Source organism: Podarcis bocagei (genome assembly GCF_964188305.1).
Source record: "Podarcis bocagei genome assembly, chromosome: 10".
NCBI lineage: Eukaryota > Metazoa > Chordata > Lepidosauria > Squamata > Lacertidae > Podarcis > Podarcis bocagei.
In genome coordinates, this window is record NC_138135.1 from 8,067,401 (window position 1) to 8,092,248 (window position 24,848).

At 43.6% G+C, this 24,848-nt stretch overlaps 1 protein-coding gene across 1 annotated transcript; it reads left to right on the top strand.

Moving 5' to 3' along the window:
* Positions 1-697: 697 nt before the first annotated feature.
* LOC308595839 (uncharacterized protein) lies at positions 698-23,138 on the top strand. Its single transcript, XM_081210584.1, has 3 exons — positions 698-1,033; positions 22,655-22,721; positions 23,004-23,138. The coding sequence occupies exons 1-3, from the start codon at positions 816-818 to the stop codon at positions 23,037-23,039; spliced, it is 321 nt and encodes a 106-aa protein (XP_081066710.1). The 5' UTR covers positions 698-815; the 3' UTR covers positions 23,040-23,138.
* Positions 23,139-24,848: the final 1,710 nt, after the last annotated feature.

Below are 24,848 nucleotides of genomic sequence, written 5' to 3' on the forward strand. Positions count from 1 at the left end.
TTTTAGGAGTTTAGCTTTGAGTAATTCTGTATCTTTTAGGAGTTATCTGTAGGCAGTGCTGTATAGAGAAGCTTTTTAAGGTTTAATGTTATAGTAAAACATTTTTTAATATATGCTGGAAGCTGCCCGGAGTGGTTGGGGTAACACAGTCAGATGGGTGGGGGACAAATAAATTTTTATTATTTTTATTATTATTAAGAGTAAACTGGACGCTAGTGGAGGAGATGGAAACCATGGATGCTGCCATGATGGGAGCTGAATTCTCAAGAGAGTTATTTTATGGAAAAAAATAAATACACACACAAAATATGTGTGTGTGTACTATATTATACTATATTATAGTCTTTTTCTTATGATTTTAGCTGTGTTCTGGTCTTTTATCTGTAAGCCGCCTGACGTGCCAGAACGTGCACAAATAACTACATAATACACCATACTCAGGAGTAGACCCACTGAAACCCGTAGGAAGCCTCTCCGTTCATTTGTGGAGCCTAATCCTACTCCTTCCACGTACCCCGAGAGGAGGCGATACGAGGAAGGGGGAAAACAACCCACCCTCATTCTTTTGAAAAATAAATAATCCCCAAAGCGAAGAAGGCCTCAGGCCTGGCAGCTAGGCCTCTTCCCCCCTCGCACCCCGCGCCGTCTCCTAGCAACCGGCCGTCGGCGGCGCTGATTGGCCGGCGCGGCTCCCGCCGCCATTTTCAAACGGCTTTTTCTGTGCCGCGGCGGCCGGGCGGCCCTCCTCCCTCAGCCGCCGCCATTAACCATTCTCGTCCCGGGCTTCAGCGGAGGCGAGTCTGGTCTCGCCCGGCATGGAGAGCGGCCCCCTGGCTGAGAAGCCCCCTCTGAGGAGGAAGGGGAGGCGGCGGCGGCAGCAGCAGCAAGCGGCGAGGCCCGGCGCCGCCGCGGGGGGAGCGCCTGTGAGGAGAAGCGACGGAGGCGCGCCTCTCCTCGAGACCCCCGGAGGGGCCCGGCAGGCCGCCTCCTCCTCCTCCTTCTCCTCAACCGCCTCCTCAGCTTCCTGCGGGCGGTAAGTGCCCCCCTCCCACCCCCGCCCCCGGGTCCTTAGGGTGAGGGGCGGGTGACGAATAAATCCACGGTAAGAGGAATAATAGCAATCGACGGGGAGGGGGCGGTATGAGGTGCTGGGGGTGCTGACCCCCTCCCCAATATTATTCGCTTCAAAAGGTGGGGGGCGTAAGAGCCTTCAGCCCCCTCCCCGTCACAGGGACGATCCGATTGCATCATCACCACCATTACTGATTATTGTACTATTGAACCCCAGGCCCAGTTTTCTCCCTGAAAAAGGGGAGGGGGGTGGTATGAGATAAAGCGTGAGGAACCTGTAGAGGGGTCCCCCCTCCCCCAGGGCACACCTGTTAAAGGGATGAGTCCAGTGCAATCTTATTCGCATTGCTGTATGGAAGACAATCTGACTCAGCTACGAGTGATCGCCAAAGAAGAAGATTACCATTATTATTATTATTATTATTATTATTATTATTATTATTATTATTATTGGTGTTATTGATGCCCAGCCCCAGCTTTCTACCTGAAAAGGGGATGGAGGGGGTCTGAGATAAAGCTGAGAACCTGCAGAGGGGTCCCCCATCCTCCACGGCACACCTGTTAAAGGGATGAGTCCAGTACAATTTATTCGCATTGCTGTATGGAAGATAACCTTACTCAGCTACGAGTGATCGCCAAAGAAGATTACCATTATTATTATTATTATTATTAGTAGTAGTAGTAGTGGTATTAGTGTTATTGATGCCCAGACCCAGCTTTTTACCTGGAAAGGGGATGAAGGGGGTCTGAGATAAAGTGTGCAGCCCCCCCCCCACCCGTTAAAGGGATGAGCCCCTATTCGTATTATATCCTTGTATCGTCATGAGTTGAGTGAGTTCGTATTGTATTGTAGTATCGTTATTATCACACACACACACACACACACACCCTCATCTAAAAGGATTTCGAGCCGCCACTGCACTCAAATAAAAGAAAATGAATGGCGGGTGAAGAAGAGGAGCAAATGCGACAGTCCCCTATTTCACCACCCATAGCAGTATGGCAAAAATCCTAAAATCAGAGTGACGTAGCCAGCCAGCTCTTTTGTATATTTCATCTGGATCTTTGAAGTGGGCACTTGATATGTGATGTGTGTGGTTTTAAAAAAACAATGACACAGCAGGCATCCATAAGAACACAAGAGCGCTGCTGGATTACAGCAGAAATCCGTCTCATTCTGCATCCTGTCACCCACAAAAGCCAGCCAAATCTGTCCCGTCCCACCCCTGGGAAGGTCAGAAAGAGGGCATAAACTCAATAGTATTACTCCTCAGCAACTTGCAAAACTGCATGTTTTAGATTAATGCCCAAGGGACCTTTCCCGATGACACAGAAGCTGTTTATGCAGTGTGTTCAAGGTGCAAGTCTTTCCCCTGCCCCTCAAGATGTGTGCCCATTGAGGGGTAGTTAATGCCGCAGAAGACAGAATCGGGATTCAAGATGACCGTAACAGATTGCAGAACTGGGCCCAAACTAACAAAATGAATTTCAATAGGGACAAATGTAAGGCTCTACACTTAAGCAGGAAGAACCAGCTGCACAAATATCAGATAGGGGACACCTGGCTTACCAGTACTATTGTTGTTATTACTATTAATACAATTTATTTACCACCCTTTATCAAAAGATCAGGGTGGTGTACATCAATATCAATGATAAAATCATAATAAAAAGTAAAATAATAATAACAAGAGTCCTTCCCCAACACTTGCAGGCCATAGATTTTTTAATAACCATAGACCTGGGTAAAGAAGAATGCTTTTGCCTGGTGTCTAAAGACATGTAATGATGCACCAGCCGAGCCTCTCTGGGGAGAGCATTCCACAGATGGTGAGCCATCACAGAAAAGACCTGTTTTCTTGTTGCCACCCTCTGAACCCCTCTGGGAGAGGGAACATAGAGAAGGGCCTCAGATGACGATTGCAGGGTCGGGGTCAGTTTGTATGGGGAGAGGCGGTCCTTAAGGTATTGAGGTTCTGAGCTGTGTAAGTACATTTATATGTGAAAAGGATCTGGGGATCTTAGTGGACCATAAGCTTAATGTGAGGTCATGTAGCATCACAAAAAGTGAATGCTATTCTAGGCTGCATCAACAGAAGTACACTGTCCAGATCAAGGGAAGTCATAGTACCACTCTATTCTGCCTTGGTCAGACCACACTTGGAATACTGTGGCCAGTTCTGGGTGCCGCAATTTAAGAAGGATATTGAGAATCTGGAATGTGTGCAGAGGAAGGGAGATCAAGATGATCAAGGGTCTGGAAACCAAGCCGTATGTGGAAGAGTTGGGTGTATTTAGCCTGAAAAAGAAGAGACAGAGGTGACATGAGAGCCATCTTCAGATTATCTGAAGGGCTGTCACATGGAAGATGGAGTGAAGTTGTTTTCAGCTGCTCCAGAGAGTAGAACTCAAACCAATGGCTTTAGATGACAAGAAAGGAGATTCTGACAACCACCAGGAAGAACTTTCTGACAGTAAGAGCTGTTTGACAGTGGAACGGACTACCTTGGAAGGCTGTGGACTCTCCTTCTTTGGAGGTTTTTAAATGGAAGTTGGTTAGCCTTCTGTCAGGGATTCCTTAGCTGTGATTCCTGCATTGCAGGGGGTTGGACTAGATGACCCTTGGGGGTCTCTTCCATCTCTGCAATTCTGTGATTCTATCAATGACCCAGGCAAGCGTTAACTCACATTCCATTCAGAACAGTTCATTATTCATTTTTTGGATTTATATACTGCTTTTCTGCTCAGGCACGTCAGGCAGTTTTTAAGTTTAGCACTAAAATGGCTGTGTTACATAAAATGAAGTGCAACATATTCCTCTCATGCTAACTGGGAACTGATAGAATTTGCGCTTGCTGCCCTGGGCTCCTTCTCTTCTCAGTTTAGGGAAGCTAGTTGTGTGGAATGATGCACAGGATAAGTTTTTCTTGCAGACCTGATATTATGTCTAAATCCGACCTTAGGTCTGGTCTACCTATGCAGCAGAATGAGGTGGCAGAATCATGGTAGGATAAAATAGACTATGTAATTGCAGATGAGGAGTAAGCAAGTAACAAGCAAACACACTAGCACACTAAGGAGAAAAGTTCTAACCCAGCCTTCTCCCTGCTGTTGTGTTAGTTGTCTGCAAGTGGGGTGGAGTTTTTTTTAATTTTTAAAACCAGATTCAAAATCTGACAACCTCCCCCTCCCCGCAGCCTAAAGTTGTGCAGTACATTCTACCACTGCTAACCTTGACCTCATAATGTTGCAACGTGCAGATGAAGCCTTTAACATGCAACATTTCCTTTATTGCTAGATGGCCTTCTACTAGCCTTTTATTGTAACTTATTTTATTCAGCAGCCAGCAACATACTTTTACTTATTTCAAGTAGGTCAAGTTTTCTTGAGGCATACAAGGACAAACAGGGTTGTTTTAAAGCATTTCTGCCCTGGCCAAGATTGCTCCCATTGCACAGTACTTCATACCAATAGCTGGCTTAATGGAGGGGGAAAATTGAATTGATAGAGTTGGTCTCCATTATTGGAGCCAGTGATGGCTATGACATCCTCTCTCTTGAATTCTTACATACCTTTTCAGAGGAGGAGAGCAGACGCTCTCTAGGAGTTTAAGTGCAATGCTGGCTTCCCCTTAAATACAGAATGTGTGAGAGACAGGTGGAGAGTTCAGGTGCTGCCTCTAAGGTGAAGGAAGGTGCCCTCACTCCTGCCATTCCTATTGAATGATTCCATGATGTAATAATAAAGGTTAGCTGCCACTTATGCCAGGGTATTCTCAACTTCACATAATATTTGGCCCCAATCAAATAGGCAGCCAGTTGACCAACATCCCAGCCCTAACTCTGTGGATGGACTGCCAACTGGCAGTGTTGAAATGGGATGAAACGTTTGTTGTTACTAAAAGGTAGGTCAAAGCTGGTATAAAGTTATTTTACACAAATTCTGTATTAGTATTTATGGGTTGCAGTGCTTGTGTCTTCTTTGTGTAAGCTAGGAGAACATTAAAACCACTCGTCCATTTTATAGCAGAACTATTCTAGGGTGAGAGAAAGTGACAAAACAGGTTTAGCATTCTGCCAGCCATTTTTGGAGCAATCCTGTGCAAGTTTACTAATGGCAGAATGTTTAAAGGTGGCTCAGATATGTGTACCACATGTGCTTTACTTTCCAACTATATCGTACTGGGATTTTGAGTATCAGTCCATGGAACCCTCAAAAACATGCATTCTTGAGTCTGCTTCTTACCCATTTTTCTGAATCCCAGGTTTAAAGTGAGCCAATACTAAGTTTAAAATGAGGCTGGTTAGTTGGTTGTTGAAACATTGTAAGATGAAGCACTGTTCCAATGTCATATGGAAAAGAGTTGCCACTGCCGAGAACTCCACAATACAAATTTTATCATAATATTTCAGAGAGATTCAAACCAGTTGTAGGCCTCTTTGTAAATTCACTTTGGGTATAGGTTAAGAAATCAGCCCATCCCTTCAATTGCATTTTGAAATATCCAACTTGTTGCCTCCTCCTCCTCCTCCTCCTTCTGTTTATCCCAACTGAATGTCTGTTGTAATGATGCAGAGATTTTTTTTTATACACTCAGGCTCTCACATTGGGGCACTCCTTAAAACCTCAAGCTCAAGGGCACAAAACTCCTTACAGAAATTAACAAGGCAAGGCAGGGTGAGTGGGTGCAGTCCTTCCCTTAAGGACATTTCATGCAACACAATACAAGGCATGCTTTAGTTGGAGGTATATCTCCCTTTGGGGATTAGTCCCAGGAGTCTTAATTAGGGTGTAAAATTACAAAATATAGCTCTATTTAGCCCCTAAGTGCTCTGGATGATTGTTTCAGCATAACTGATTTTGTTTTTATAGTCTGGACTTCCTTAGCTATTCAGTCTCTCCTACCTAATGTAAAGGGATGCGGGTGGCGCTGTGGGTTAAACCACAGAGCCTAGGACTTGCCAATCAGAAGGTTGGCGGTTTGAATCTCCGCGACGGGGTGAGCTCCCGTTGCTCGGTCCCTGCTCCTGCCAACCTAGCAGTTCAAAAGCACGTCAAAGTGCAAGTAGATAAATAGGTACCGCTCCAGCGGGAAGGTAAACGGTGTTTCCGTGTGCTGTTCTGGTTCGCCAGAAGCGGCTTAGTCATGCTGGCCACATGACCCGAAAGCTGTATGCTGTATGCGCTGCAACCCTAGAGTCGGCCACGAATGGACCTAATGGTCAGGGGTCCCTTTACCTTTACCTAATGTAAGGTGTATGGTGTGAAAATGACTTCCAACAGGAAAGCACGGGGTGCAAGTTGTTCTTTTTAGACCTAGAAAGTGAGGCTTGACAAGCAGACCTATGCTTCATAGGCTTAGATTTAACTAATCCTTGATGACTCTGTAAATACAGTTCTTGAGACACCTAACAATGCCAGCCTAGCTGTAGAGTGTTGACTGTAAGTCAGCTCCTGTCCACTAGATGCCAGTAGATGATAGTGATAATTATAGAGACTGGGCATGGGGAAAATTAGCTGTAATGTTAGCAGCCCCTGCCTGCAGTTTGCAGGGTAAACTAGGTAAAGCAGACATGGTTTGGGAAGGCTGGATGCAGAACAAAGCAGAATTGGGTGCTGAACTCCTAAAAGATGGGGAACTTGGGCCTTTTAAAATGTTGTAGGATTCCCACACCTGTCACCCCTTACTATGCTTCCTAGGAATGAGGGAGTCCAGCAACACCTTGAGGGCCACAGGTTTCCCACCTCTTGGCTAGTAAAAGCAAAGGAGAGAAAATATATTAAAAACTACAAATTATTACAAGGAAAAATATGTCTTCTGAAATTAAGACTCCTAGGTACCTGTGGCCTGAACCACCAAGAACTATGCTTCTTCCTTTAAAGTGTTGACAGCATTTCCCAGAAATGCAAGCTGTGATTTGAATGCCAAAGATTAGCTGAGGGAAATACACTCAGATCACTCACACAAAATATTACTATTAACAAAAGGGAAATTCTGCTCTTTCCCCCAGCTAGCAGTAGTAGTTTTGAGTGACCACCTGTCCTAGGTTCTTTAGCTGAGATTCTTGCATGCTGCGGGTTGGACTGGATGACCCTCAGGATCCCTTCCAACTCTACAATTTCATGATTCTAACTCTGAGTACACCATAATTATATATTGGGTTTGGTGATTCTTGTTATTCTTGAGGTTGAATGCTTCCCCCTACACAATAAAAAATGATCCCTTCACTTTGGTTTTGGCCTGTAGTGTGCTAGTGTGTCCTACCTCCTTTCTTGCTTTTTAAAGAAATTAAGTTCTGGGTGTGAGCTTTCCCTCCAGGTCTCAAGGGAACATGTACAGATGAGAAAGAAAAGTAAACAGATACTTGGGGAAAGGCTGCAACTCAGAGGCAAAGTGCATACTTTGCTTATAAAAAGTGCCAGTTTCAATCTCTGGCATCTCTGGGGAGGACTGAGAGCAAGCTACCAATCCATGTAGATAGCACTGAGCTAGATGCACCAAGGTAGACTCTGAATCTATACTGTAGCAGATATTTTCCTTTCAGTTTCTCCTTTCTTTTTACTCTATGGTTCATAATACAGTATAACAATGAAACACAGGAATGGGTTGATTGGTGGTGGGAGCCAGGAGTAGAAAGTGAAAGGAAAAGCTTCATCAGCATGATTTGCAAGCCATCCAGAACAAGTGAAATTAACAAGACTTCCCCGTATGGCTGTGATGGATGATGCAAGTGGGGAACGAAGAGCAAGCGCCATGCTTTCCAGGAAGCCATGTGGACTTCATGAATACAAATGATGATTCCAAACAGTGCATCAGATTTTACCTTTGATGCTGATTTTGTAATGTTCCCCATCAGAGAATTCCACCCCCCTTGCCCCAAAAGCTCGTCATTGCTAGAAAAGCCAACCATCCATTGCTTGGAGGCAAACTATACAGTGGTACCTCAGGTTACAGACGCTTCAGGTTACAGACTCCGCTAACCCAGAAATAGCACCTCAGGTTAAGAACTTTGCTTCAGGATGAGAACAGAAATCGTGCGGCAGCTGGAGGCCCCATTAGCTAAAGTGTTACCTCAGGTTAAGAACAGTTTCAGGTTAAGAACGGACCTCTCGAATGAATTAAGTTCTTAACCAGAAATACCACTGTATTTGGTTCTATCTTGGTCTGAAAGGATGTGTTTTGTTGTTGCTGTTTCTTTCCCCCCTCTTATCAGAAAAAGCCCCATCTTTTTAGTTACTGGCATTAGAATTAATCACTTAAACATATCATTTTATATTGCACATCTTTTCCCAGTTCTTAAAGAGAATGCCACTAAAGCTGATTATGGCACGTATCTTAACATGCTGTATATGCATGAGCACAAGGTGGAGCAAATGATGCTGCTTTTGTATTTTGACCAGCTTGGTCCTTGTATGCAGCTGTTTTTGGAGAGTGTTGTGGAAAACAGCATATTTTGTTCTGTATGGAAAGTCTTTCAGTTTTCAGTAGGTAGAACAATGTGAGTGTTTGCAAAGGTTGTTCTGTGTTTGGCTGTACAATATTTTTTCTTCCTGACCACAGGCCACTGTATTCTGCTCTGGTCAGACCTCACCTGGAGTACTGTGTCCAGTTCTGGGCACCACAGTTCAATAAGGACACTGACAAACTGGAACGTGTCCAGAGGAGGGCAACCAAAATGGTCAAAGGCCTGGAAACGATGCCTTATGAGGAACGGCTAAGGGAGCTGGGCATGTTTAGCCTGGAGAAGAGGAGGTTAAGGGGTGATATGATAGCCATGTTCAAATATATAAAAGCATGTCACGTAGAGGAGGGAGAAAGGTTGTTTTCTGCTGCTCCAGAGAAGCGGACACGGAGCAATGGATCCAAACTACAAGAAAGAAGATTCCACCTAAACATTAGGAAGAACTTCCTGACAGTAAGAGCTGTTCAACAGTGGAATTTGCTGCCAAGGAGTGAGGTGGAGTCTCCTACTTTGGAGGTCTTTAAGCAGAGGCTTGACAACCATATGTCAGGAGTGCTCTGATGGTGTTTCCTGCTTGGCAGGGGGTTGGACTCGATGGCCCTTGTGGTCTCTTCCAACTCTATGATTCTATGACAGGCCATTTCCCTTTTGAATAGAAAAGTGTGCATTCTTCCCTCCCCAGCTTCTCCCCTATAGTAAAAGTTTCTTGACATGTTATTCGGAAGCATTCTTGAAGCTTCAGCCTAAGCTACACCAAACAGGTTGTGTTGCAGCAATATTTCTGCATCTGCTTCAGAACAGAAAAGTTTTTATAGTGCAACCTTATGTATGGTTACCTGGAAATGAATCCCACTGTGTTGAGTGGTGATTATTCTCTGATAGTGTGCTTGGGTTGCAGCCACAGAATACTTGAATTGTTCACTCTCACAACAATCTGTTGTTGAGGACTGTTATTTTAGTAGACTTGCAAGTAACATGAAAACAGTGAATTGTGCAGATGGTTGTGCTGTGGTTGTGTTTAACTGGATTGCGTTGGGTTAATAAACCTGGGGGCACGGTGGGGGGGGGGGTGGGAAGCACCCTGCACTCTTAATGTTTTGGAAAGCTGCAAGCTTTTTTCTGCAATGTGTTCAGAAATAAATGCCCTTCTTCATTCTCTTCTAATCCCAAAATGTTTAGAAGACACTTTGCACATCAACATAACTCAGGATACTTCAGTCAATAGAGTTTCAATTTCATTGTTCTGTATGGGACAATGACAATAAAGATATCGTGTATCTAAGGGTCATGGGTTTGAGCCCCACGTTGGGCAAAAGATTCCTATATTTCAGGGGCTGGACTAGATGACCCTTGCAGTCCCTTCCGATTCTACAATTCTATGGTTCCAAGGACATGGAAAACAGCTCCTTCACAGCTGACTTAATAAGCAGCGTTCTTGCACACTACGGAATGTAGGTTCATCTTGTCCTTGATCCGAACACAGTGTAGAAACAGGGATTACTATTCCTTGGGAAGGCCACAGTACCATCAGCTTGGTGTTTAGAAGAAGAAGAGTTTGGATTTGATATCCCGCCTTTCACTCCCTTTTTAAGGAGTCTCAAAGCGGCTAACATTCTCCTTTCCCTTCCTCCCCCACAACAAACACTCTGTGAGGTGAGAGGGGCTGAGAGACTTCAGAGAAGTGTGACTGGCCCAAGGTCACCCAGCAGCTGCATGTTGAGGAGCGGAGACACGAACCCGGTTCACCAGATTACGAGTCCACCGCTCCTAACCACTACACCACACTGACTCTCTACATGAAAATGCAATCTGGCTGCTTGGTCAGAGAGTAACACATCTCTTTGTGTAGATTAACTCAAAACTGGAGCCTGCTTTTACCACTTGTGTTGTCTTTAATAAAATGCACACGCAAACTTTTTTGTTTATGGCCATGCCAAAAGGCCACCACAATTCATAAATGGATACAATGTGATGCCCATGTATATGTGAATATGAAAGGGAATACTGTATGCTGTAACTTTGACTTGAAACACTGTTGACCTGCATGTTGTTCTCTCACCCACCCCCCTAAGAACAACATAACTTCTTGGATATACATCTAATATACTACATATCAAATAGTAAAACAAACCTTTCTGAATGTGCACAATTACACCTGTACAACTAGCCTTTCACCAGAGATTTTGATGTGGCATGAAAAAGGAAATGAAGGAAGAGACTAAAATAGTCAGGGTTATGCAAGTTCAGAAACTACCCTTTTTCTCACAGAAGGAAATTAGCAAGCTGGCTATGGTGAAAGGGTGTCTATGCCTCAAATCAGCTCTTAAAACGTTAAAGGGGAGAGGCTGTGGTAATGAAGCAGGATGGGTGGGACAATGGGATGTGGTTGCTAGCTTTTCAGTCATCTCATCTAGCTATGTGTTTTACAAGCAGGGTGATATGCAGGAATTAGCAGGAGGAGCTATGCATGGCAAAGTGACCTACATTATCACTTGTTAGGTGCTCCACAGTAAGCTGCATCTTAAAGGCTTGCTTATTTATTTAGCAGAGAATTGACACCCTGCATTTGGGTCCCAAAGTGGCCTGCAGTTGAGACAGGAACTGGAATAAGGGAAGACTATTTCCAGCTCTTCATGCTATTCAATTTCAAAATTTGCTACTGGAGATGAGGCACAGAACTTCCTCATCTTCGGCTTTGGCTGCTCCCTTTCAAACTTTTATCTTCAAACAGACAAATTTAGTGTCTCATGCCACACTAGATCTTACAGCTCTGTTGTCCCAGGTATTTTAATTTTCCATTGTCTTTTATTACCATAAGCTGTAGTTTAACATTAAAGCCTCTTCATGGTCCTAATACAGTCGTTTGGTAAAAAGGAAAAATTATTTCTGACTCAACTTGTCAATGGCTGAGGAGGGTATCTGCACAAAGGCCAACGGCAAAATGCTAGGTATGAGAAAAGACTGTTGGGCAAGGGGAGAAATTAGGTGCTGAACATTTGGCCTTTTTTACTGCTCCATTAAAAAAGATGGCTTGTTTGAAATTTGATAGCCAATTCAGCACACCTGTTTTCTGATGCTGTATTGTTTTTAATATTCGGTTGGAAGCCTCCCAGAGTGGCTGGGGAAACCCAGCCAGATGGATGGGGTATAAATAATAAATTATTATTATTACTTGACCACAAATCCTTGTGCAGACCAAAAGTTGCGGGCTTTGTGTCTCTAGCAATTTGCAAACTACAGTGGTACCTCGAGTTACATACGCTTCAGGTTACATAAGCTTCATGTTACAGACTCCACTAACCCAGAAATAGTACCTCGGGTTAAAAACAGAAATCGTGCTCTGGCGGCGTGGCAGCAGAAGGAGGCCCCATTGGCTAAAGTGGTGCTTCAGGTTAAGAATAGTTTCAGGTTAAGAACGGACCTCCGGAACGAATTAAGTAATTAACCCGAGGTACCACTGTACCTGGTAGTTGGTTAAGAAGAGAGGGTGGAGACATACAGTAGACATAGATATGGCTGTTCTTTTATAAGCACTGTGGACCTTCAAAATGAAAGATCCATGAACATAGCTTGGCCACCCCCACACAATGGTTTTTGGGTTTTTTAAGGTTTGCTAAATGATATAGGCATTCCTCCTAGCAGACCTAGCCCAGTTGTGTTCATCCCCCAAGCTGCCTGTCTCTGCTGCCTCAGCCTTTTCCTGGAAGACTCCTTTTGCTCTTGTAGTTCCCACTTATCTCTGCTAAATGCCTAGTATTTGTCTTGCTCCTGCTTTTTTCCTCTGTCCGACTCAGATCTGAATACTTGTGAAATTATTTCTCTTCTCTGACCTGAAAGTTTATTTCTTAGCTATTCCAATATGCCAGTAAATGGTAAAAAAGGTAAAGGACCCCTGGATGGTTAAGACCAGCCCAAGGCGACTATGGGGTGCTTTAAAGGCTCGACCAGCTTCTATTTGCCCTCTTTCTTTCAGGCCTGTACATTCTGCATTCAAGATATATTTTAGGCTCATGTGCTTGAACTCATTGTCTACAGAGCATCATCTGAGGTTTTTCTTCATGTGCCCCCCCCCCCCAAGAGGTCTGGACAGTGGAAACATGAGAAAATGCATTTTCTGCAGTCGCTCCCCATTTATGGACTGCTCTCCCCATGGAGACTTGCCTGGTGCCTTCATTACATATCTTTAGGTGTTAGATGAAAATGTTTCTCTATAACTAGGCCCTTTAGCTGATTAAACGTTCTATGGCCTTTTAAATGTGTTTGGGGTGATGCTATTGATTTTTTTAAATTATTATGTATTTTGTGTTCTTATTCTGCATTTTTATGTTGTAAACCACCCTGTGATCTTCAGGGTGGTACTACTACTACTACTACTACTACTACTACTACTACTACTACTACTAATTCATTAATTTGCTCTCTGTTTCCAAGCTCTCAGTCTCCCCCTCTCTCCCACCTGCTTGCCCTGAGCACAAACTCTTTCTTTTTCTCTGTGCGGCTTTTCCCAGTCAAACACAACTGCTTCCCCACAACTGCCTCCTTTTAAGTACTGTATGTAAACTGGTTGTGACTATCCTTTTGATGGTCAGCTTCCATCTCATCATATGAGTGAACACTCCATAACTTTGCAATGTCTAGAAAGGATTGGCAATATGTTTCTAACAACAGTGGACAAAGTTTAGCCTATTATGTATCGATTTATTTCCCAAAGATAAAAATATGGAAACTTGTTTACTGTACAGAATACAGTTGATCTCTATGCATCCATCCTCTATGCAATGGTACTTCATGTTAAGAACTTAATTTGTTCTGGAGGTCTGTTCTTAACCTGAAACTGTTCTTAACCTGAAACACCACTTTAGCTAATGGGGCCTCCTGCTGCCGCCACGCCGCTGCTGCGCAATTTCTGTTCTCATCCTGAAGCAAAGTTCTTAACCCGAGGTACTATTTCTGGGTTAGCGGAGTCTGTAACCTGAAGCGTCTGTAACCCGAGGTACCACTGTATATTCCAGTAACTAAATGTATAGCCGAAATCTTGCTGCTATTCATTGCAAACACTGCTTGAAAATAAAGAAATACTTGTCTCATAAACAAGGTGATCATCTAAAATAAGTAGCTAATGGAAAACAGTGTCTTAATCATGGGAAATGTGTTTTGTGACAAAACTCATGCCACGACTTCTGCTGATCCTAGTTGGGCATAATTTCCCACAAGAACTTAAAATGTCTCTTGAACTTCACCCCCACCCCACAACTGGCAATTCTTTTGAGCTGGCATAATCTGCGAGTGGGGTTTTTGCCCATGGATTTGGCCCAGTGCCTTTATTTGATCTCTGCTGTTCGTCTGTGGGAGCACTTGAAATAGGTAGGAAAAAATGTGCATCAAGTTCAGCTAGCCTTAGAATTGGCCTCTTGCCTGCTAACTGGAAACATGCTATTAGTCTGGAATTCTATTCTAGTCTATTAAATAAGCTGGAAAGCTTACTTAAAAAGGAGGCAGAGGAAATCCCAAGGGGCTGGTGGGTGGCAGCAAGGAATCGTGGGCTGTGCCACGGTCCACGTGGAAACAACGTGGTGTGCGTCTTTCTACAGGAATGAGTACAGCACAATCTGCCCTTTCCCATCAACGCTGTTGTTTGCTGTTCTGCTTTGGAATTAGAGTTCACTTTTTTCCTTGAGCATTGGCCATATATAAATCCTATTTATTGCTGAGGCTGTAACTGCTGCTTAGTGCTAGGTCTTGGGTTTTGTTGGTCGTGGTCCTAACTGTCCACCTTCATTTTTCAGTTGTGTGCCCAGGCTTTTTTTTTTTTAAAGAGTAGGAGGCAAGAGATAACATGTCCTAACTGATAAGCCAGCACCAACAGAGTGTGTTGGACTTGGACCTGTGAAGTCTTGTGGTGTGTTCTGCTGTTGACTCACTAGATAGATGCCTTTGATTCCGTTGCAGTTTCTCTGCTTGCTTCCCTGTTTGTAAAATGGGGATAACTGGGAGCAGAGCCCGGAGTGTTTTTGGACTCTTGGAGATTTGATGCAGGCTACAAAGTATCTGATATTTCTCCCAAACTTGGTTTGTTTTCCTATCTGGTTTAGAGGTATCACTGTGAGGGGTATTCAGCACAATCCTACTCAGAGTAATCCTACTGAAGTTAATGGACATGACAAACTTGTTTTATTTATTTAAATGGGTCTACTCAGAGTAGGATGCAGTTAGAGACAGCTGCATGGATTTGCAAGTCTGCTACCGATTCCAAAACCTGTACAGGAGGGGAGGGGCTGTTGGCACTGCCCTCATGCCACAATATATATTAATAATAATAATAATAATAATAATAATAATAATAATAATAATAATAATAATAATAATAATAATAATAATAATAATAATATATTTATACCCAGCCCATCTGGCTGGGTTTCCCTAGCCACTCTGTGTGTTTTCCCACTGAATATTAAAAACAATACAGTACCAGACATTAGAAACTTCCCTAAACAGTTGTCTTTTAAAAGTAAAATAGTTGTTTATGGCCTTGACATCTGCTGGGAAGGCGTTCCACAGGGCAGGCGCTCTGTGGAAGAAGGCCCTCTGCCTGGTTCCCTGTAACCTCGCAATGAGGGAACCGCCAGAAGGCCCTCGGCGCTGGACCTCAGTGTCTGGGCAGGATGATGGGGGTGGAGACGCTCCTTCAGGTATACAGGACTGAGGCCATTTAGGGCTTTAAAGGTCAGCACCAGCACTTTGAATTGTGCTCGGAAACGTAGGCATATGCATGTACCACACAGCTACTCATGTGCTCCACTTACTACTCATACCCATGTGCCACAATTAGGTTTGAATGAAGCTGCCTTCGACTCAGATAGAAAGGTCCTTTGAAGTCTAATTTCAGTGCATGGGGTGGGTGCAGGTGGGAGAGAGGATGGGACCCTGAAGGACCAGGGAAGTCCTCTGTGGGTGTACTCAGAATTAAGTCTTGCAGAGGTCACGCCGTCGTAACATTTTGCCCAGAATATCTTTTGAGTACATTTTGTGGTTTGAAATAGTATGCTGGACTCTGGCACTGTGAGAACTTTAAGCCACTGAAGCAGATATCCCCAAGCAAGTGCCTGGTTACAGTTGTTTGAGCAGGACTGTAATATTGTGGCTCTGCAAATAAAGCAATAAGGTGTAGGCTTTCCTACCTGTAGGTGGCTCATATTCTACCCAGAGATCCAAATGAGTGACTCTTTGCAAGCTTGGAATGTTGTCCAGAGTTAGTTTCCTTTGCAGAGTAGCTTGGCCTGAACCTATTACAGGTTGCTAGGCAGTTGACTTGGACCAGAAGTCCCATGGGAGGAAAATCCGGAGAGAACATGAAAGCAAGGTCCTTTGCCAATATAGGAAGTCTGCTGTTGGGAGATAGTGGAGGAGTTAAATGGTGAATTCGGGGTTGATGCATGCATGCTGCCATGATGATGTGGGAAGCATGCCAGATCACCACTGCCCATCATATAAATTACTCGTGGATAATGACACTTCGTTAATATTCTCTGATTAGCTCAGCTGTGTTGCTTCACCTTTTCAAGCTGGACAAAGAAGTTGAGGGCAAATGTTCTTAGAAGTCTGTCCCACTGCGCCATGGGACTTGTTCAAAAGCTGGCGTGTTTATGATTACAGCCATTGTTTTCGTTATTTAAAAGGAGGTGGGGGAAGCACATGCACAGTATTGCTGAAACCTGTCTGAGGTGTCTAAAGCCCCTTCCCCCAGAAACCCCAAAGGATATAAAAAGATCAAAGTAGTGGCTGCTGTAGGCTGTCTGAAAAGTACAAGAAGTCCTGAAATCAACAGTAGCAGTCTGTGTCCGATCCACTTGGTTTCAGTGGTCAGATATTGTTTTGCACACTGTCCCACCCACCAATTGCTATTTAACCTTTTCTACCCAGTTGTGCCACTTTCATGGTTTTGCTGTATTAGAAGCAGCCACTAGAATTGCTAATTGATTCAGAGTTGCAAATTGCCAAATAGTGGCTCAGCCAGAGTGTTTTGGGAGTTGCTTCTCTCGGAGGGTAGAATTTCCCCTTAGATTTGAGATTTCTACCTTTCCCACTCCTAAGGATTTAAGAATTTTAACATTATGTTTACTGTATGTGAAAAGCTATATACAGTATATATATTTTAAGAAACAACAAAAGTAGGTTAACAGTATAAGCTGTGTGCAGTGGGGCTTACTTTTTAGTAAACATGTAGAATTGTGTGTGGCCTTAAAAGATGTAAACTAGATACAAATACATTGGGCTGGAAGAACTCGCTTTCCAACCTAGGAGTTAAAAATGCTTACTCGGTTTCTGCCTTGTTTACAACTGTTAGTTAGAGGGTGCTGAAGGTTATTTCCTTGTTGTAATTGTAAATTGTCATTAGCATAATCTAGCTGCCTGAAAATGCATTATTCAACATGCATTTAATATCATTGAATAGAGCTGTGCTCAGTGTTTTAAAACTGGAAAAACAAAGCTGGTTAGAAGCCAAGGAGGAAGGAAATAGAGAATTGCTACCCAATTTATTTTGGACATTGAAGGGTGTTTTAAGGTTAACAGGGCTACTAGATTAAACTCTCTGGACAAACCCTCAAACAGAACAGCTACCAAAGTTTGGTTGAATATGCTGATGGAAACTTTTGAGACTTGCAGTAATTTAGGTGACTTGGAGGAGAAGCTGGACTGGAAGATACACTGCTACCTAAGAGTCTCTTGTCTAATAGTGTTAGGTATCTGGGTTGTAATGTTCAGGCTGAATGGACCAATGTGTGTTGCTCAAGCAGGGAATGAAGAAGAAAGCTTAGTTCTGTTGAATTATAAGGCATTCATATTTAGTTTTTAGAAATATGCAGATTTATTAAAATTGATCCTTCTGTTTTAAAGGCAGATGACTGATGCGTAACTAAAAATGTTTTGAATACATGATAGCTATGCTTTTTTTTTACCTCTGCGTCTTTTGGGACCTTCAAAGGGTCCTCTTATCTATATTTTGGGAAGAATCCAAGCTTATTGTTCTGTTTGATGTTCCCGGCATGCTTCCTCCACAACAATAGATTGACAAGATATGCATATAGTGGGGATGGGTAGCAGGCTTTCCTTTGAGTTAAGCAGGCAGAACAGGAAACCTACCACAAGGGTCCAGTATATTTGGCTGAAGGGAAACACTCTTGTTTTTCCTTCTTCAGTTTACCTCCCTTGGTGCAGATTAATTCTGGAAGGGGAGAGGGTGGGGAAGGTTAAGCAAACAAGCTGAGCTTCCAGCCAGGCAGCCAAAAGGAACTTGCTGTCAAAGCATCTTTGGAGAGGCAAAGCAGAAATTAGAAAAAGAACCAGATGGCATAAACATTGAGATATGCTGGCCAGACTCCTGGCTGCTTGCAAAGCAAAGGCACCATCCAACCTCAACAGGAGAATATCCTGTTCTGTTCTGTCCAAGTGGATGGCGTGCACTGCTGCTCCATGACGGATTTGCCAATGACAGGATTCAGTTCGCTGCGTTACCCTACCTATCCATGGTCTGCTGGATGAGACTAAATGTGGATAAGGGAGACCTCATACCACTGCACTTGTGCAAGTTGTGACTATGGAGCAAGACACCCACAATTTATTAACATATCTATATTTATTTCAACAGCCTGTCTACCGCTTAATCACAGTTGTCTCTAAGTGATGTACAGGGGGCTAAAGATGAGTTAAAACAATAAAATCAGATCCCAATTAAAAGCTTGCTGGATTAAAGAAGTCTTCAGTAAGTGCCAGAAGTTCAACAGGGAAGGGGGCCTGTCTTACCTCAACTGGAAGTGAGTTCCATAAAATTGGGCCCACAATGGCTCTTGCTTGGAAATAATAAAAATAATAATAAAATAATTTTATTTATATCCCGCCCTCCCCAGCCGAAGCCGGGCTCAGGGTGGCTAACAACAGTAAAAGTAACACAGCATTCTAAAACCAATTCATTCTAAAATCAATTCAAAATCAAATTAATGGCATCCATTGGGCTAGAGTTCTGTGAGGATGACCAAAGGAGGGGGTCAGGCTGTGCCTTGGCCAAAGGCCTGGTGGAACAGCTCTGTCTTGCAGGCCCTGTGAAAAGATGTCAAGTCCCGCAGGGCCCTAGTCTCTTGTGACAGAGCGTTCCACCAGATCAGAGTCACAGCCGAAAAAGCCCTGGCTCTGGTTGAGGCCAGCGTAACCTCTCTCTGGCCCGGGACCTTCAAGATGTTTTTGTTTGAAGACCATAAGGTCCTCCGTGGGACATACCAGGAGAGGCGGCCCCGTAGGTACGAGGGTCCTACGCCGTATAGGGCTTTAAAGGTTAAAACCAGCACCTTAAACCTGATCCTGTACTCCTCTGGGAGCCCGTTCATCTGTACATCTGAGCCATACGGGACCACTAACAGTGACTCCCCTGAAGACAGCTGGGATTGAGCACAGAATATAAGGGATCAGGTGTTCCATGAGGTGTCCTGGACCCAAGTTGGTTAAGAACCTTGGAAAGACACTTGGAAAGTAGTAGGGCTTCCTAGGGATGACCTAGACCTGGTATGTGTTTTTAATGCAAAATGTCCCAGCTGGTAGAGATCTCTGTGGAACCCTGGAGAGCTGCTACTAATCAATGTAAACAATATTGAGCTAGTTGTTGTTTAGTCATTTAGTCGTGTCCGACTCTTCGTGACCCCACAGACCAGAGCACTCCAGTCACTTCTTTCTTCCACTGCCTCCCGCAGTTGGGTCAAACTCATGCTGGTAGCTTCGAGAACACTGTCCCACCATCTCGTCCTCCGTCGCCCCCTTCTCCTTGTGCCCCCCATCTTTCCCAACATCAGGGTCTTTTCCAGGGAGTCTTCTCTTCTCATGAGGTGGCCAAAGTCTTGGAGCCTCAGCTTCAGGATCTGTCCTTCCAGTGAGCACTCAGGGCTGATTTCCTTCAGAATGGATAGGTCTGATCTTCTTGCAGTCCATGGGACTCTCAAGAGTCTCCTCCAGCACCATAATTCAAAAGCATCCATTCTTCGGCGATCAGCCTTCTTTATGGTCCAGCTTTCACTTCCATACATCACTACTGGGAAAACCAGAGCTTTTACTATACGGACCTTTGTTGGCAAGGTGATGTCTCTACTTTTTAAGATGCTATCTAGGTTTGTCATTGCTTTTCTCCCAAGAAGCAGGCGTCTTTTAATTTCGTGGCTGCTGTCACCATCTGCAGTGATCATGGAGCCCAAGAAAGTAAAATTTCTCACTGCCTCCATTTCTTCCCCTTCTATTTGCCAGGAGGTAATGGGACCAGTGGCCATGATAGTTTTTTTGATGTTGAGCTTCAGACCATATTTTGCGCTTTCCTCTTTCACCCTCATTAAAAGGTTCTTTAATTCCTCCTCACTTTCTGCCATCAAGGTTGTGTCATCTGCATATCTGAGGTTGTTGATATTTCTTCTGGCAATCTTAATTCCGGCTTGGGATTCATCCAGCCCAGCCTTTCACATGATGAATTCTGCATATAAGTTAAATAAGCAGGGAGACAATATACAGCCTTGTCGTACTCCTTTCCCAATTTTGAACCAATCAGTTGTTCCATATCCAGTTCTAACTGTAGCTTCTTGTCCCACATAGAGATTTCTCAGGAGACAGGTGAGGTGATCAGGCACTCCGCTAGCGGAGCAATAACTTGGGAAGCTGCCTTGTATTATGTTCCTAGGGATGAAAACCTGTCTCACCTCCAAATTGGAGGAGAGGCTGGGATGATGGTAACTGCAAATTATGGCTGGCTGAATAGTGTATTCCAGGACGGTCTTAAGAACAACTCGTCTGTGCAACTGAGAGATGTAAAAGTTATCCAGTTACTCCACACCAGTTTGGAGGTCGGTGACTCCAACAATTTTTCTGCGGGAGGGGGGGAGTGAGCAACTGACGAATTAGCATATTGATATAGACAAATGGAGAGGCTCAGAAGCTTCCTGTCAAATCCCAGAGTGACTGCAGCTATTTGCTGGAGGAAGTCGTGCCATTGTTCAGTCTTCCTCAAGTAAATATTTAAGAGTTTCTAGTATGCTCAAATGGCTTGTCAAATAGCACCAAAGAGCTCTGAGCATCAGTAAATACAAAGGAACAGAACAATGCCCTGGCCCTCTGAATTCTACCCAGCAGAAGTAGCAAGAGAGGAGCCGGGTTCAATAACTATCATCTTACTGGCCATGGTGGCTAGAACAAATATTTTCTTCTGCATTGTAGCAGCAACATCAATGTACATGCCAAATGGTAGATGTTTTTGTCTTCTCAGAATCGTCTCCACATCCCCCACAGATCTCCCATCTATGACTTCTCTTCCCAGTTTTTAAAGATTGTACCTGCACAGGTTCCTGCATGTCTCCTGTGTAAATGATGTAGAACAGGCATGTGTTTCAGATTGATTCAGCAGAGCACTGGTTGAAGTTATACAGTTTACAGCATTCATAGGACTTCCACCCACCCAAACACTATGATGTAAACTGAAGCACAGAGTGGAAACATTATAGCTTGCTAGTTGTTGGAGCTTCATGTAATAAAAAATCCATTATTTGATCAAATTAGGTGTTGTCATTGGCCAATTATATAAAACTACTCTTCTGCGATATTAAAAATCTGAGTTTTGGATAAAAGCTACGGAGTCCAAAATAAATGAAAAGGTCTGTGCCTCAAGCTTATTAGACAGTGAAACTTGGAAGTGAGCGTATTTGCTTAAGTGTGTTCTAGTCCTGGAGAATGACTTAAGGCACTGGATTTAACACCCTTAAAAGGTGTATGTCACACAACTGTGGTATTGTATGAAATACTCCCTGGCACTGTTCCATTCTCTGCAAGGCTGATTTGGCCACTGAAATACTGAGACAACCTTGCAGTTGGAATATTTGTCAGAAACATATGGCTTCTTCAGAACCTGCAATTTCCATGGAAGTCACTGACATATGGCAGATGTTCAGAAGCACGGAAAGAATAACAATATTTATTTGTTTTACTTTGTACCTTTATGAAAATTCAGGTAGTGATCATGCAAAGAAATAAGAGATTTTCCATTCTCTTGCACTGGAAAGCCAGAAACAGCTGTTCTGTTCTGATGAAAGCAAGCATGCAGAGACCTGAGCAGAGTCAGTTCTAATTTTGGAAACTAAGCACTGGTGCTGAGATTGAAGTTGTTAGGAATGGAGTGTTCCCTTCTCAGTTCTTGGCCTGGAATTAATTGTGAGGGCATTTTAGTGGGCTGCAGTTTCATGATATTATTACTATTATTTATTGAAATTTGTATACCATCCTTTATCTGAAGATCACAGGGCATTTCACAACATAAACATTCAAAATGAGAACACAGAATACATAATAAAATAAAAACAAACCAATAACCTCCTTCCCACAAAATGCCATAGAATATTAATTAGCCAAAGGCTTGGTTATAGAGAAACATTTATGTAACTTACCGGCCAGTTACCTATCTCCCCTTCTTGAGTAAGGTTCTTGAGTGGGGGGTCAAGGACCAGATCCAGGTGTACTTGGAGGGAACTCACTTTATAGATTCATTTCAACCAGGGTTTAGGTCCGGTTTTGGAACAGAAACTACTTTGGTCACCCTGTATGATGACACCTGCTGGGAAAGAGACAGAGAAAATGTGTCCCTGTTAATTCTCCTCAACCTCTCACTGGCTTTCGATACCATCAGTCATGGTATCCTTCTAGAGTGGCTGTCCGAATTAGGGGTGGGTGGCCCCGCTTTGCAGTGGTTCCTGTCCTACTTGGATTTTCTTTTCCAGAGGGTGATGCTTGGGGAGTGCTTGGGGAGCCATCAGTGTGGAGTTTCCCAGGCTTCAATTTTATTCCCTATGCTGCTTAACATCTACATGAAACTGCTGAGTGGGATCATTTAGAGTTTTGGAGAATATGCTGATGACACATAACTCTGCTTAAAAGCTCTCTGCCTTGCATGGGGTCAAGGCTCACTTGGCACACTGGCACATGCACACATGTGTATGTATATCTTGTGCTAAATGTTCTTGATAGCAAAGCAGCCTGGAACTCTGTAAGAGCTTCAGGGTTTTCCTTGTAACTGCTGTCATAAACAAGAAAACATTTTCTGTCCACAGGTACTCTCTGCGGCGAGGAAGCTCATTCACATTTCTAACTCCTGGGCCACATTGGGATTTTACTCTGGTGAGTAAAGCAAACAGCGTATTAATTCACAATTGGAATAAGGAACAAAGAAACAGTTCATGTTCTTCCTCTCTCAACCAATAGTTTGTTCTGTGCCCAGACAGACAGCTACAGTTTTTTACTTTCTGTATGCTGCTGGTGGTTAAACCAGCTTTGCTAGCTCTCAGATGGTAGTCAGTGTACCTGATCTGCCTTGAGAGACTTACATGATGTGCAGCAGTGTATTTCCATGTGCTAGAACAACGTCTGCCATTAATTTCTTCTTTTTGCATACTGTAACAGAATAATTTGACCAGCTGTGGATCGAGTAGAATTTAAACAAGACCTGCTGAAGTCAATGTGACATATACAGCATCTACAGTCAGGAACTGATTTCCAAAAAAATCATCCAGTAAAAAGATATTTCCCGTCTCAAAATGTGTGTGCACATTGCGTCTAGATTTCCTTACATGTAGAAGCTACTTCCACTCCTGCAGCTCAGAAAAGCATATTGCTTTTAGCAGGAACACTGTGTGGCTAGACAGCTAAAGTAATTTTATCTTCTAATGGCACTTTCTGCTTACACATTTGTTTCTTGCCTGGGACTATTAGCATCATTGGAGAAAATAGTATTTTTTTCCATCTTCCTTATTGGAGATGGTGCATTTCAAACTTAGAACACAGAAGGCATGTTCAGGCATTTGTCTGAACATGTGAATGCTGTATCTGGTGGGAGGCAGGGGCATACACGCACGTCTTGCCCCAATGTCTCCATACATGTTATCCTTGATCAGTGTCCCCAGTCACATGGAGATTTATATTCATGTTCAAGCAATCACAAGAACAAGGCCTTACAGACGTACCCTGCTCATTAAGTGGAAGTTCATGCTGTTTATCTAGGGGGAAATGTGCTTCTCAAGGGTGACTAACTATTATGATCTTAACTGTTGTCTCAGTTTTGATCCTGCGGGGACTAGCTAAGACTGGTCATTCCTTCAAGGCAACAACCAAAAAAGTGATTACAATGCTATGCTCCCGCTCTGCCTACTTGAACCTCATCTCCCCACCACTTCTATTTCTTCATGAATTGCAGAAGCTAGGTAGGGTTGCTAAGGGTTATATATATATCAATGTTCTACTCAGGCAGCCCTGTTCTACTCAAAGTAGACCCACTGAACTTAAGTGAAACTAAGCTAGCCATGCCCATTGAGTTCGGTGGGTCTGCTCTGAGTATGAGTAACTTTGGATACAATTCAAATTACTTTGGATCTTGTAGAATGGAGGCCTGTACAGAGCATTGACTGGATAATGAGCTGGATCACACTCAAGTTCTTCTTGCTTTGAGGCATGGGGCACTTGTCCACTGGGGTTTTAATAGCTCGATTCACTTTTTCCAACCAGAGCAAATACTAGGAAACAGCTGTAGTGGTAGGGCACATGGTGTGCATGCATAAGGTTCCAGGTTCAATTCCTGATATCTTCACCCAAAAGGACATGAGGTACCAAGGCTAGAAAAGACTGGAGAATCGCTGCCAATTAATAGAGTACTTGGTTGGATGGACTAGCGATCTGGCTGTCCCTGTGCAATGAAGCCACATAAGTTCAGTTTTAAGGTTGATTGTGGTACAAGAAAATGTGATAGTACAATAAGGCCATTATTTTTTATTGTCCTAAAAGCAAAGGAGTGAAAGTAGATAGGAATAAGGGCAGGAATATTTATTTTAATCTGTGTTTTCCCTATTCACCTATAAACTGTATATGCCTTTTTATCTTTTTATGTGAAAAAATGGTTGAGGCAGGAGAAAGCCTGCAGGCCTTACCCTAACTAATGTAAGTTAAGATGTGCCTCCAGCTCCCATGAGCTCCAGCCTGGGATAGCTAATGGTCAAGGGTAATGGGAGTTGTGGGGACGTGGGTAGCACTGTGGGTTAAACCACAGAGCCTAGGGCTTGCTGATCAGAAGGTCAGCGGTTCGAATCCCCGCGACGGGGTAAGCTCCTGTTGCTTGGTCCCTGCTCCTGCCAACCTAGCAGTTTGAAAGCACATCAAAGTGCAAGTAGATAAATAGGTACCGCTCTGGCGGGAAGGTAAACGGCGTTTCCGTGCGCTGCTCTGGTTCGCCAGAAGCAGCTTAGTCATGCTGGCCAC

Excerpts from the sequence above, each read along its gene's own strand:
- LOC308595839 (XM_081210584.1), top strand. The coding sequence starts at position 816 with ATGGAGAGCGGCCCCCTGGCTGAGAAGCCCCCTCTGAGGAGGAAGGGG. Across the intron at positions 1,034-22,654 it reads TCCTCAGCTTCCTGCGGGCG|GTACTCTCTGCGGCGAGGAA; the intron begins GTAAGTGCCCCC and ends TTCTGTCCACAG. Across the intron at positions 22,722-23,003 it reads CACATTGGGATTTTACTCTG|AATAATTTGACCAGCTGTGG; the intron begins GTGAGTAAAGCA and ends ATACTGTAACAG.